Source organism: Kogia breviceps, chromosome 11, assembly GCF_026419965.1.
Source record: "Kogia breviceps isolate mKogBre1 chromosome 11, mKogBre1 haplotype 1, whole genome shotgun sequence".
In the NCBI taxonomy this organism is placed as follows: Eukaryota; Metazoa; Chordata; class Mammalia; order Artiodactyla; family Physeteridae; genus Kogia; species Kogia breviceps.
Genome location: NC_081320.1, coordinates 90,785,792 through 90,801,158, shown reverse-complemented (window position 1 = coordinate 90,801,158; position 15,367 = coordinate 90,785,792). Strand labels below are relative to the sequence as shown.

General features: G+C 36.9%; 1 protein-coding gene across 4 annotated transcripts in view; it reads right to left on the bottom strand.

The window, feature by feature from the left end:
• Nucleotides 1–44: 44 nt before the first annotated feature.
• The window catches only part of SMC6 (structural maintenance of chromosomes 6), a 73,574-nt gene continuing 58,251 nt past the window's right edge, over nucleotides 45–15,367 (bottom strand). For all 4 annotated transcript variants that reach the window (XM_067008082.1, XM_059078593.2, XM_059078594.2 and 1 more), the window contains 5 exons: nucleotides 12,511–12,636; nucleotides 9,474–9,579; nucleotides 6,162–6,314; nucleotides 2,879–2,976; nucleotides 45–2,037 (listed from right to left, as the gene is read on the bottom strand). In XM_067008082.1, coding sequence (XP_066864183.1) covers nucleotides 1,923–2,037; nucleotides 2,879–2,976; nucleotides 6,162–6,314; nucleotides 9,474–9,579; nucleotides 12,511–12,636 — 598 coding nt within the window. In that variant the 3' untranslated portion in view covers nucleotides 45–1,922. The remainder of the gene's footprint in view (nucleotides 2,038–2,878; nucleotides 2,977–6,161; nucleotides 6,315–9,473; nucleotides 9,580–12,510; nucleotides 12,637–15,367) is intronic.

Genomic DNA, 15,367 nt, shown 5'->3' with positions numbered 1-15,367 from the left:
ATAATATCTTCCCCAATTCACAAAAGGATGACTTTAACTACAGGTAAATTTAAAGTTTTATTTTTTGAAGTTACACACATTTCAAAAAAGCAATTTCTTTTTATTCTAATTAATATTACCGTTAATTAGAATATGAATTGAAAATATTTTCACTTATGGTAGTTGAAAGCAAAACTTTGTGAGGCCAAAGCAATGGATAATCTTCAACTCAACAAGAGATGCCTGGATACCTGAGGATTCTACTTCCCATTCTGTATTAAGAAGCACAACATTAAAAAACGACCACAAAAATTCAGACACTGCAATTGTTTAGCGAATAAGTTTATGCATTTGGTATATTCTACTTCATTTTTTTTATTTGAAAAAGCGCATGTATGTTAAAATAGTTTTGATACAAATGAATTATAAATGTACCTTTAAAAAAACCAGACTTTGTATTGTTAGTGGAGGATGTTTAAAACATGCGGCACACGTTTTCTCTCTCTGTAAATTCTTAGATTAGAAAAGCACAGTTTCTGGACTTCTCATTTACCCATGGATCTCAACTTAAGATTAAATTAGACTCTCTCCCCTCACCAAAAACAAAATCCAGTTTTTCTCAGTAACTACAGAAGTGTCGCTGCTTTTAAAATACTGTCTTTTTCTTAAAATACTTCCTTTCAATTTCACAAATATTTATTGCTAGCAATATAGGGAATTCTTCTTGTTGGATATCCACATCTTTTTAAAAAGGTTAGCACTAATCCTAGTATCAAACGTAGAGAATGCAAGCAGGAGTTCTACTCATGTTTTCTTTAAAAAAAAGTTCATAAATACCATTGCTTACAACAAGCTATATTTTATCATTCTAAGAAGCACACTTTTTAACAACTCTAAAATCAGGGTGTGTCTTGTAACTGACATCAGCTCCCTATCAGCAGCTGGGCCTTTGGCTCCCAGCTGCTTCTCTGCTCCAGGGGGAGCTGTCCTCTGCCCCAGTTTCCCCAGCCCTCTCCTCAGCCTGGTCTGCACAGTCCCTCTGGCCTGTGTCCTCTCTCGGCTGAGCCAGAGCTTGAGATGCTTTGGACTGCAAACTGCGGGACTTTAAAGCAAGCAAGCAATCACGCTGCAGGTCAGGGTGCACCAGTGGGTCATAACCCAGTTCCGACACAGGCTGGACACTTAGTAGGATGGACACTTAGTAGGCTGGACACTTAGTAGGATGGATGATGGCTAAGGGACTCAGAGAAAGGCACCGTGTCAGGACTGGCAGGGCTTTAGTAAAGCTCCAAGAACGTGCCTTAATAGAGAGCATCTTGAATGTGATGAAACACAATAACTAAAACTACCGTCCAAATCTGCAATTGTATCTCTAGGGTTAAAAATGACCTGAAGAGGTTGTGACCAAAGTTCCTACAGCCCTGTGTAGGTCCCTCCTCACTAATAAGCACAAAACAGACAATGAATCTACTGTAAACTGGTCCCTGTTCACAGCCCGCCTGGGTGCTACCCCACCCCCTGCAATGAGAATAATGTAATATTCTGGAAAAGCAAAACTAAATATAACCGGGTGATCAAATGTTTATTTTAATTCTTACAAAATACTATAGAAATGAACCCAAACTAAACAGATATGTACATGTACATATGTACAAAATTTTAAACTTCTGAAAAAGAATCTATAAAAGTAGATGGTTAAAATGAAAAACAAACAAACTTTAATAAAAGATTTAAAACCAGCACTATGAAGTTGATTTTCTCAAAGCAAAGTGATTATAATTTTAAATTGCGGGCTGTGGCCGGTCTTCTAGGCTCGTGTGAGATGCATGAGCGAGTCTCCGTCACCGCAGAGCGCCTTCAGTTTCATTTTATTTCCCAGAGCCCCGGCGCCTCCCCTTGCGGGTCTCTCAGCGTGAGGGTGCGGCGTGGTCGGCCACAGCACATCAAGCCCGGTCTTCTTCCTCCCCTTGAGACACAGGTCGGAAAGGCAACGTAGTCTGCCCTCTTTCAGGATCCGACATTCGAAGGATTCTAATCAGTTTACTTGATGGAAGTGAACTAGAGGAAGCAAAGTTAATTATTCCAATTTCCAAGGAAATTTTTTCATAGAAGACAAATTCTAAGACTACCTCATGAAGATAGAAGTCTAAATGGCTGCTAACGGGGCGCTGCGTCTGATGTCTGGAATTCTAGCCGAAATATAACTTGCAACAGGGAAATACATTTTCATTAAAAAAAATTAACTTCCTGCTACATGCCATGGGTTTTCAGTTTGGAGGAAAAAGAAAATGCAGGAGATTTATGCAGCAACTATCTCTAACTCTTCTTCTTCTTGTCTAGTCAGGAGTCACCGGAATATTTCCAGTCATAAACTTGAGTCCCCATACGATCGGGTGACCACCTTAGAGAAAGAAGATCAACTTTTACGTGACACAGAGCCTGACACTATGGAGGTACCTAATAAATGCTGACTGACAGCAGAGCAGCGTTCTCCATTTAGGAAGACTGCTACCTGTGAGTCACCAGGGAAAGAATCAAGACTAGGGAAATCATGAATTGCTCCTTCAGTCTAAGCAGAATTACTAAAATTACTTTATATTAGTTGGGTCACGATAACCACAGAAGAGCAGATTCAAAATAGAAATATTAACAAGTCAAAAATCACATTCAATTAAACTGCCTCTGTTAATGGGAGTTAACACAAACGAAATTTAAAATATCTAATACGGGAAAACTACATTTGATCTCTGGAACTAGTTTAGGGGTTGATTTTTCTTTTGACTGGTCATTTATGCATTTGCATTTTAAAATTAAGAATATAAAAGATTTCTCACCCCCTTTTATATACTTGATATATATATATATATATATAATTCATAGAAGAGTTTTAAAAAGTTACCTCATGCTTTGAGGGGTAAGCAGGATAAACTGTCTGAAGCGCTGGGAATCTGCCATCTTGAGTATCATGTCCATCGCGATTCTCCGGTTAACCATGTCCTGGAGAACAGAGGCAGAAGTCAGAGTTGCTGCTGTGTCGGTCATGTTCCTGTGAAAAGCAGCATTCTACTGCTTGTTATGAACCCCTGGATTTTTATCCAAGGATCATCCATGATCTCATCTATGATGCCAAGCAATTCATACATACTGTGAAAGACAGTATCTAAAATTATAAGGGGAAAATAACTGAATGACATGTATCTTCCAAGAATTTCTATAGGCAAAGTATAGCCCCTTGCCTCAAATATATTTAACAATTAAAATAATCAGAAGATAGTCAAAAGATACAACTAGATGTTGCAGAGTGAATCTAATTTCTACAGTAATATTTAATTACTCAGGAGAACAGTATCAAAGGTGACCAGATTCAAACTTACTAAGTCTCTCAAGTTTTCCCTCAATGATTAAGGTGTTCTAAAAACTCTGGCCCCATCACCTTCTACAATTTGTACAATGTGAATCAATGTGAATATACAGACTAATTTCTCAGTTGAATTTTTAAAATAAGTTAAACAGCACATCCATGTATAGGGAAAAAATGCTTGGTTATATAACAGGTTTTGACTACAGGAATTAAACTGTGTGCTTACATTTTCTCAGTGAAGTAAAAGAAAAAACAAAAATCAAAGTACCTCTCTCCTCCCTTGAAAACTCCTGAAATCTGAAAACACAGACAAATGAAACCGCGTGTGGCTGTACCGTACGGCGCGGCGGTTTGGAATGTGGGCTCCGGAGACAAACGGGGGCCCTGTGTCCCAGCTACCCTGCTCAGTGGCTCTTACTGTGTAAATTCTTCCATCAGGCATATCCCTAAAGTAATCTAACTTAACGTTAACAGAAGTGACCAGAGCTTGCCCAAACTGAAAACTGTCCTTTCAAAACAATGCCTTGGGGAAGCCCATCACTTAATAACAAAGTTGCCAGTGCACCAAGAAATATCTATTCATTTCCACTGGATTGTTCTCAGAACTTGGGCACATTTTTCTGAATAATTTCAATGAGGCAAAATGTCATTCTGACTAAGAACCTGTAAGTTTCTGAAAGAGAAAGAAATTGTTCAGAATTAAATTTGACTTATAAGATGGGTGATAAGTCTACATAATAGCATTTTGGACAAAAATATTATATGGAAAGAGCAATCATCTTCTATGATGTGTGAATCAGCTTTGAAGCCAAATCTCAGAGGAATTTCTAACTAATCTTCAGCAGTCACAGCATAGGAAAAAAAACAACCACTGAAGGATTATATAGCACTTACAACTATGAATTCTGATTCGTAAATAAGCATTTTCTAAATCCTAATTATGGGCTAGGCATTAGGAGATAGAAATATGATTAAGACGGAGTTGATAACTTCAAAATTGAAAATTTGGTGGGTGATTCAGACATGAAAATAGGGGATTGCAATAGAATGAAAAAAATATAAATATAATATATATAATAATAAAATGTATATAATATATAATATTAGATACTATAAAATATAAAAATAATATAATTGCAGAAGTTGACATCAGGTGGTGCTGAGGAAGCTCTGAGAAGTCCCTAATCCTGCCTGGCAGGGCGGTGGTCACGGAGGCTACATGAAGGGGACATCTGAACCGAGTCCTGAGAGATGAGTCAGAGTGTGACATACAACGAAGAGCACACAGGCAGAGGTGCAGAGTCTGGAAAAATCACAAACAGCTTTAGTGCAGCTGAAAAAGTCAGCGGATACTATATCATGACGGGCTTCAAAGTCACCCTTCAGAATTAAACCAAAGATTTTCAAGCAAGTGAGTGACTACAATTAGATTTATTTTAGAAATGTAAACCTGGCAAGACAGTGAAGGAGGAACTGAGAAGGCGCAGGATTAAAGTTTGAGAGTCTGGACAGGAAATGAAGACAAGAAGCCAGAGGGGAGGACAGCAGAGGTAACAGAAAGGAGCAGAGGGCGGAGACCAGGGAGATATTTTAAAAGAGGAAGAGACAGAGGTCAGACTTAATGTGTAACAAGCAAAGAAGAATCACAGATAAATCACTGGTTTTGCAGTTAGGTGTTGGGTTGGACATGGCAATTTGCAACTAATCAAGGAAAAGAATTCAGGAAAAGAAAGGCTTGGAGTAGAAAAATTCAGACTCAGACACGCTGAGTTTGAGATGTGGGTTGTTCACTAGATGAGGTCTCACAGGTAGTCGAGCACACGGGTCCAGAGAACAAGAGAGATGTCAGAATGACATGCTTAGCTCTGGGAGGGATCCAAACATAGACAGCAGACTGTGGGACTGTGTGTGTCTGTGGGGGGGGGGGGGGGGCGGGGGTAGGTAGAACATGATATCCAGGAAAATTAACACCACTATGAAAAACAAAGAAGACCTCCAACATTTAAGGGCACCTGAATTAGGGGAGGCAGACTGGCACACTGAGGACAAAGAGGAGGTAAGAAGACACAGTTTCAGAGATGGAAGGTCAGTCTGTGGTGCCATATACTTCACCGAATTAAAGTTCTTATGATTTTTGCTAAACAAGTTTTGCTGGAGTATTGTCGTCTAAACCCAGATTACAGTGGACTTGGTAAAGAAGGAGGCATGAAGCAGTTAAGAGAAGGACTAACAGCTGATTTGGGAGGCCCTACTATGCGCCTGCACCACAGTGAGCACACTACAGACAGGACCTCACTGGAGCCTCGCTCTAACCCTACGAGGTAGGAAAGGTTAATAATCTATTTTATAGATGGAGAAACTGAGGCCAAAGAGGATAGATATCTTTTCCAAAGTCAGCTGGGTAATTGGTGACAGAGGCAGGTCTCAATCTTCAGTTTTTTAACTTCGAAGTCCAGTGTTCTCGCTCCCTCATGTTACACACACTGCTGTTTTGAAAAGTGTGCCTGTGCAGGAAGGGAGAGAACAGTGGCGAGAGTCAGGGAAAGCAAGTGTGGGGAACTGCTTATAATTATGTGTAGAAACGGAAGATGGAAGCAAACTGGGGAAAAGGCTGCAAATCCAGGACAGGGTCCCTGCCAGTGTGGTATGTTAGCAAGGGAGAGAACTGGAATTCTTTGGTTCCTCTCTATCACTTATCACAGACAAAACTGTCAGAGCAGGATCTTTTCTGTTATGGGTAAAACTAAAGAATGAATTGCTTCCTTTCAAAATATACATTGCAAACAACCAAAAAATTAGAGAATTTAAAAGTCAACACTACCATGTAGACATCAAACTCATCCAGGCATCTGAAAGGAGATTCAGCAATGGACCACAGAGAAAGAATGAAGCAAACTGTGGAAAACGAACGTTCACCGCCAGATAAGGCCCTCATGTCGTTGAAAGCGGCTTTGTTTCCCTCTCCAGGCTGAACCTTGAATGAGTTGACAAAAAACAAAGTATAGGAAAAAAACAGATCAATTTCTTTACAAAAAAGATAGGCTACCATTAGAAAGGATGAATTTATAGTAAAAAAGAAGATTTAAAAAACATCATTTAGTGACTTGGAAACGACATCTATTCTATTCAAAATATTTTAGAGTATAACAGCAAGCTGTGTAACGGTGGTTTCTGTTTTATTGTGAGAGAATCAAACTGAAAACATTTTCTCGCCATAACCAGATCTAACAAACCAAAAGTCCAAAGCCTTAATAATAAAAGTACCAACATTGGTCCAGTTTCATTTTTTGCATGTAGATATCCAGTTTTCCCAACGCGATTTATCAGAGACTATCCTTTCCCCATTGTATATATTCTTGGCTCCTTTGTCAAATATTAGTTGGCCATATATGCCTGGGTTTATTTCTGGGCTCTCTATTCTGTTCCATTGGTCTATGTGTCTATTTTTATGCCAATACATACTGTTTTCATTGCTATAGCTTTGCAACATAGCTTCAAATCAGGAAATGTGATGCCTCCAGCTTATTCTTTTTTCTCAAGATTGCTTTAGCTATTCGGGGTCTTTTGTGGTTCCATACAAATTTTAGGACTGTTTTTTCTTTTTGTGAACAATGCCTTTGGACTCTCGATAGGGATTGCACTGAATCTAATCTAAGATAGCTTTGGATAGTATGGACATTTTAACAATATTAATTCTTCTGATTCATGTACAAGGGTTATCTTTCCATTTATTTGTGTCTTCTTCAATTTCTTTCATCAATGTTTTAATAGTTTTCAGTGTACAGATCTTTCACTTCCTTGGTTAAATTTCCTAAGTATTTTATTGTTTTTGATGTTATTGTAAATGGGATTGTTTTCTTTATTTCTTTTTGTCAAACATTTTAAGTGCCAAGTTAATCTTTTGTTACTTGAATTCTAGTGACATCTAGTGGTTAAACTGCTTTCAAAGTAATTACCGAATGTCAAAAGGACACAGGACCAACTTAAAGAGGCTCACACTGGCCAAAGAATAACAGCAGCAATCAATTGAAATACATAACTCTCTTTTAAAAATTTCTTTTAGTAAGTGTTCATGGGAACAATATAAAAGTAATTAGTGAGATAACATTTTCATATAATTTCCTAAGAAGACAGTATAATTAACATTGAAGGAACTCGATTTCATTTTAAGAGAATTCCAGATATACATATATGCACTCTAGGTGAAAAAACAGAGCACCAGCCAGTTTTATCATATGTGTTTTAACAGATATACAGCTTCACATATTTTCCAAAACACTATTTGAAAAATTATATGGTTCTCAAGTGAGCATTCACTTATATTTTAATCTTCTAAGGGTTATAAAAAATTCTGAATTTAAACATACACTGAAATTTTATATTTATCATCTGAAGTCTGAATTCTCTATGAAAATCCAAACACAAAAGCAACATTAACGTAAGCAGTAAAAAGCCAAACAAAACCAACCAAACACACACACACACACACACACACACACACACACCCCAACAGAAAAGTAAGAACTAAGTAACAGGATGCAGTCTTTTGCTCCCAGACTGTATCTTGTATCATTGTAATGAATGAAGCCCCAGATAAATTACGGAGATCTAAATTTTATCCCTGGCCTATTAGTAAACCTATCATGGGACTTCTGCCTCAGTTTTCTTATTTGTAAAATGAAGACTAGAAAACTTGAAGATTCTTAAAGCAATAATATTCTGTTGAATAACAGGAATGATAATGTCAGAAAATCTAGCTTCAGTTGTCTCGAACAGTTATGGCTCTGGGGATAAATTATCCAAACACTTAATATTTTCTTCTTTTTTTTCACTTTTACTAGAGAATAATTTATATACAGTAAAGAACACAAAGCTTAAGTGTTCAGCTCAAATAATTCTGACATATACATACACATATACACACACACCTGGGTCACCACTACTCAGATCAAGACAGGACATTTCTAGCATCTCAGCAGATTCCCTGTGTCCTCTCCCGTCAACTACCAACCCCTAAAAGGTAAACCACTATTTTGACTTTAATCACTGTAGATAAATTTTACAGGTTTTTGAAGAGTTCTGAAAAGTGGAATTGCTTTAATAGACCCTACAAGACAGGTTTCTAAATTAGTTCTACCAAATTATACTCCCACTAGCAAGGTATAAGCGTTCTAAGTCCACAACCTCACCCACACAAGGTATTATCAGTCTTGTTCATTTTAGTCACAATAAAAGGAGTGGGATAGTAACTGATCATGGTATAAACTTGTATTTCTCTGATGACTAGCGACACTGAGCACTTTTTCATGTGCTTATTCACCACTTGGCGAATTAATGACTTTTAACCATTTTTAAATGTATTGTCATTCTTTTTCTCAATTATTATTATTCTTAAACATTTTTAGATGGGTTCTTAGTTGCATATCTGTATGGCAAATTATTACTTATTCTAAGTATTAAAATGGAAGTATAAAATTTATGGCAACTAAGAACAGTATGCAAATATTTGAAAAGTTTGCCCCAATTATTTAGAGTGAGTAGTTGCTTTTGACCTCCTGACTACAGGAGGTCAAAAGCAACTATAATGCTATATCCCCCACTCCTCCTTTAATGCATGTGACTATGATAGAATCCAGACACACAGACTCCACAATTTGAAAGTGGTGGTTTCATTTATACAAAAGAGGCTAGATTTAGGGATACCTTCCAAAATAAGTAGCACAAAGACAATTACATGGGGTCGAACATTCTTTGAGAAATTCTTTCCTGGCTTCCTATAGTGGGGCCAGAGAATACAGACTTTCTATAATGTCCCATGTAATTTAAAATGCTATATGAATTTTAAAAAGGAACCAGTGGAGTGAAAAGAGAAGGTAAATATTTATCACTGAAAATAAAATTCCTAATTATCACCGTAAGAAAATAATGTGGCTGTCTGGGGGAAAAAAAAAAAAGCTAAAGTAATGGCTTTAGTCCGTAAAATCAATTTAATTTTCAACACTTTGGCAAAGACTATCCTTAACTTCAAAATAAGTTATTTTGTTTTCCAATGACAACAGATCAAAATATCATCAAAAGAAACGAAGCAGCTAATTCTCCTAATGACTAACATGCAAAGAGTTAAGATACTTACAGATATGGTAAGAGTTTCATTCTTGTGGTCAAAATTCATTTTTCCACAATAGGCCCGCTGAGATAATAAGTTGTCAAAGTACAATTTGCATCGTAAAGTCAAACACCTTGAAAAAAGAAATTGGGCACATTAAAAAGATTACAGAGATACAGAACTGTATATTCAGCATGATCTTTACACCAGCATGTAAGGCCAGAGGAAAATATGCCAAGATGTTAACACTGGTGCCCATTTAATAGGTAAAATTTTAGATGATTTTTGCCTGTGTCTTTATATTTCGTTCATGTCTCCACATTTTTACCACTTCATTTCCTTTTATAATAAACAAACATCTATAAAATGAATAAAGATGTCATCCCGCATATAATGAAACCCATTATATTACAGCCAGTCCATATGAATGTATCAATCATTCAACTAACTTATATATCACCCTAATATAGAAGACATGAATCTTGTCCTTGAGAGGATTAAACTCTAGTAGTGTTAAGATAGTGGTAAACTGCCTATTCATTTGCCTGTCTCCTCCTAACTTTACAGTAGCAAAAAAGGCAAAGGCAATCTCTTAATCATGTTGTATCTGTAATACCTTACGCACTGTCTCGCACAACGTGAACTTCACTTATTTGTCATATGGCATTCTGCTGTAAGGAAGAGCTTTCCTTTCTTCCTCATTTACTTACTTACCACCTTTCTATTTATAAGGATGCAGTCACAGATTCTTATTTTATTCATTGGGTTATCATCCGTTACTGTTCTTATTTATTTTGGTCTTCAAATTGTCCCAGATTTTGCCAATAGAGCCCTTTCAATCTGCCTATGTCCTTTTATCATGACTCCACATTTTTGGGGGGCACTTCCTTACTTTCTGGCATAGCAAGAGGCTCATCTATACCTTCCCTGCTCTACTCTGGTATCATCAGCCATTTCTCAAAGGAGCCTTGATTCCTTTTGTTGGGGGATGGTATTTAGAAAATAAGATCTAGGTGACAGGTGACTGGCTATTTTTCTTAACATCTTTGCTCCTTAATGAGTCTAAGGCTCCTTTCTTCAGAATAACTATCATTTTATTCTTTCCCCTCCCAATTCTCTTCCTAAACTGTATTAAATCTCCACATTAGAAAATACTGAGAGTCTGAGTTTCCTTTTGCTGCCACAACTATTGCTAGCTGGTTTTCAGAATTTTCTGTTAACTTTTTTTTCCTTTCAATACTGATATGTATTCTTCAATTGCTTCCGCTCATGGGATGACTAAGAAACTGTCCTCATAAAATGGCAAGGTTCTCCAATGTAAAGAGATAAACAATTTTAAAAATTTTACCATTTTTATTGTCCTCCCAAGACTGGATAAACAATATAAAATATGTCAGTGGTGAAGAAACATATCAAGATAATAAACTAAGTAAGACCAATACCTTTACAGAAAATACTCTAAAATTTTCTGAATAACAATATGAAAATGAACCCTACTGCTTCTGGAAAAGACACAGTAATAGGCATTAGATTTACTCTTCTGTGTGAAACAACTAGAAAGCTGGACAAAAATCTATGAAACAAGAGTTTTTGGACTCTGGACATCAGATATCGCAGACGGTTCCAGTCAAAACACTCTCTGAAAGATGGGAAACAGACAAATTGAGCCCTGTGAATGCCCCCAAATTACTTTTATGTTGAGAGTAAAGGGGAGCGAAACCCAAGCAGAGTCCACAAGTCTTCCGGTTTAGGAGTCTGGGGTGGCCAAGGCACCTCCGGTTCACGAAGCAGAGAGTGGGGAAGAGGGCAGCACAGAGAAAGCTCTAGAGGACCCCAGAGGTGGGTGGGAGAGCCTCAGGCTGAGCACCCTCCTCATCAGTGCCAGTGTGAGGGCACCTGCCCGAGGCTGGCGAGAAAACCACCCACCAGAAGCAGAAACAAGCCCCGAGGTCACCCAGAGCCCGGAATGGTTCATATTCCCAAAGGCACGAGTGGAATAACCCCACGACGTATCAGTAGAGGACCCAGAAGAACACAGCTTCACAGGTAGGAAAAAAGTCAGTCCTTCACCAAAGCCTGCTCTGGTCCCACCTAACAAAACTGCAAGGCAGCCTCAAAAGGATAAAATTAAAAACTCTTTAAGTCATGTCCTAATAACATGCATATAAAACTGAAATACACATTTCAAAAACTAAGCTATAGTTTAGTTAAGGAATGTGGTCAAACATGCAAAGCCTGTTTCTCATTACAGCTTTATTTGAATTTCCCCACACGTACTAGAGCTAAATTTAAAAAAATTTCTATAGTCTTAAGATTATAGTTTTTGGTATAAAGATTATAGTTTTTGGTATAAGTACAGTTAAGACGCATGTTACTGAGGGAATGTCATGGGGAAAATAGAGGTTAGGTGGAAAGACTAGGGCTGCCTTGGATCCAAGTATATCAAAGGGCAACCCTACCCTATAAGCTGTCCTTTATTTCTGTTGCTTGTGATTTTAGCTGAGGTTAACTTATCTCTGTCAATCTGCACATTTCTGGGTATATTAACGACATCCAGTTTTGCTGATCCTGTATTCATTCATTCAACCAATATATATCAAGTTTCTACTACATTTAAGGCACAGTAGTAGGTACTGGGGATACAGCAGCAAAAAAAACATAGATTCTGCATCCATGGAGCTACACCATTCTAGTAGATCATGGTAATCAACTGAGAAACTGCCTTAACGTGTCCCATCAAAACTCATATGCCTTAAGAACATGCAATGTCCAAGAGTGAAATAGTCTGTTAACAGAACCAATGAGCTTCCAAATGACCCATGTAAGCACAGATAGAACAGCCATCTGTGAGCTATCCAGTAAAGCATATCTAATGCAGTTTAAGTTTAAAAAGCTCACTATAAAAGTCCCTTCAAATCCAGGATCCCAAGCACTACCACCATTTCTTTTCTGATTAAATCATGCAAGTTCTCTTAATTTAATTTTATTATTTATAAGGGAGAATGTGAAAACAAAGAAAAAATAAAAATGTACAATATGGGGTAATATTTTTTAATGCACTTACCTTCTAAATTGTTGATATGTTTTATATCTATGGGTCATTATTTCTTCCAGTAATTTAATAAACCTTTTTAAAGTCCTTACTTTGTTATCCAGATCAAGATAGGTTTCTCTCGCTTCTTGATATTGCCTATTTTATAAACGAAAGGTTAAGTAAATAAATGCCATTCAATGAAACATGAAGTAAAATCTCAAATATATTTAATAGGAAGAACAGGGAGTGCAGGGAGTGCTGAGAGGGCCCAGCAGTAGCAGGTTTCATAAATCTCCAGACAAATACACTGCCAGAATGCGAGCGTGCTGCCCTGACTGGGGAGAGCTGTTAGCAGGGCTGGGCAGAAAGAAAGTGCAAGCCAGAAGAAAGTGCCCAAGTGGGGCCCAGAGTGGCAGATCGTAAGAGAATACCAGCAAATACAGATCTTCTAGCAAGGAAGGGATCACACCAGAAGGCAAGAAATGTTCCCCTTAGTGACAGATGCCAGTGCAAGAACAGAAGAACACAAGCCCCAGCCTGAACAAGACAAGGTCAAAGAGGCCGGGTAGACACGGCTTCTCAGAGTGCTACTGTGGAGGCAAGAGCTCATTGCTGTAGTGAGGGAGAGAAAGATCCTGACAAAGGATGAAGGGCGAACCCTGGCCAAGGCTCTCAGTGATCCGTCCCATCCTCCCTCAAGTGTCCAGTCCCAGAAAATCCAACCAATTAAAAAACGAATAACAAAAAAAGCACAAACAAAGCACACATACAAAGATATTTATGGGGGGAAAAAGCGCTGGGAAAGAGCAGCAAAACTCTCTCTACAGACAAAGAAAACTTACTACAACAATGTTGTCACAAAGCCGATTAAAACTGCAATTGAACACGATAAATTAAAACAAAAGAAAACAAAACAAGACACAAGGGCCACCAGGAAGGAATACCTCAAAGCAGAAATGAAAGAACTGAAGGAAAAGATAAATCAAAGAATTCAAAGCTAACAGACAGGTAAACAACAACAGGTTACAAACAGACAAGAGGAGGAGAAGCATGAACTTGCAGAATCCAAGGTGGGGCAAGGGAGTGTAGACAAAAGGCAAAAAAACAAAGACATGAGACAAAATGAGATGACGCATAGGAACAAACAGACAACACAGGAAACATCAACAGACAGATGAGAAATGAGAAATGAGAAAAACAAAACAGGAAAAAAACCCAGGTAAAATGGTTAGACAAAATAACTAGAGAAGAAAAAGTACATACAACATATATATAACTGAAGACCTCTAAAAAGAACACTAGACAACAGAACAGAAAATACTTAAAAGTAAAATACCAGAAAACTTTTAAGAAGTAAGACTTAAATCTATATATTTTTTTAAAAAGCACTGTGTATACCAAGGAAAGGATCACAGAATTTGACATTCTGGATAAGTTACAGAACTTAACAGATGAGCATCATCATACACAGATACTCAGGAGAACGAGGATTTTATACTAGGCTAAACTCTTATCTTTCAAACTCAAAAGCTAGAGACAAATAGTTTTGAACTTGAGAAAATACAAAAAATATTACTCCTATGGCCATTCTTAAGGAAACAATTAGAGGACCAATAACTTTTCAAATGGCTAAACAGCCGTTTGGAAAAAGATAAAATACATTCCTCACATCAAAAATATTCACAGAAAAAGAAATATAAATAAATGGTCCTTAAGACATGAAAAGATGTTAACTACATTTAATAGAAGTGAAATGCAAATTAAAATTACACTGAGGTGTACATATATATTTTTAGGAAATATATCTATCAGCAAAAAGAATCTAAGATAATCATACACTGTTTAGGCTGTGGGGAAACAAGTGTTCATTGCTGATAGGAGTGAAAAAAAAGTACAATCCCTAGAAAGGGAACTCTGCCAAAATGGAGTTTACCCTATTAAGAAAACAAAAACCAAAAACCCGCATTTATACAAAATAATGCATGTATAAAATTATTTCTTGTGTACCACCATTTATAATAGCAAAAAAATCAAGTCAAAACCAAACTATCCATCAGTAGGAGATGACTAAATACTGTGAAACATAAAAACACAATGAGAAAATGCCTATGTACTGATACGGAAAGATCTACAAAATTTATCATTAAGTCAAAGAAAGCAACCTACAACAGCTTAGTGTACTACTTTTTGTATCTGCAAGGATGAAAACACATATACGCATATCATCTTGCCTTTGCATATACAAACACTGAAAGCATATTTAATAAATTAATAAAAGAAAAGTAAAAAAATTCATTGTCTGCCCTTTCACATTATATTTTTAAGACATGTAAGGTATTACCTATTTTAAAGAAAAACTTCTGGTACTATTTTTGTTTCTTCCCCTTCTTCCCCAAAGTTTGTGAAAACAGAATTGAGATCACTCCTGTTCCCTGCCTTTTTTAATATGAAAAATTCTTCATAAAGTTTAATAGCTATAATTTTCTACTGTAATTCAATCATTATCATCCAGTTATACAAAGTTTCTAATTTTTTTAGTGTTACACAAACTACTATGTATAAAATAAATAAGTTACAGGAATATATTGTACAGCACAGGGAATATAACCAATATTTTATAATAAATATAAAGGGACTACAATCTATAAAAATTCTGAATCACCATGTTGTACACCTGAAATATAATATTGTAAATCAACCATATCTCAACTAAAAAAAATACTAATGCTACAATAAACATCCAAGTACAAGTTGTTTTTTTCATTTTGGATTATAACAACAAAATTACTTGGCCAAATTGAATTTTTTTTTTTTTTTTTTTTTTTTTTCGGTATGCGGGCCTCCCACTGCCGTGGCCTCTCCCGTTGCAGAGCACAGGCTCCGGACG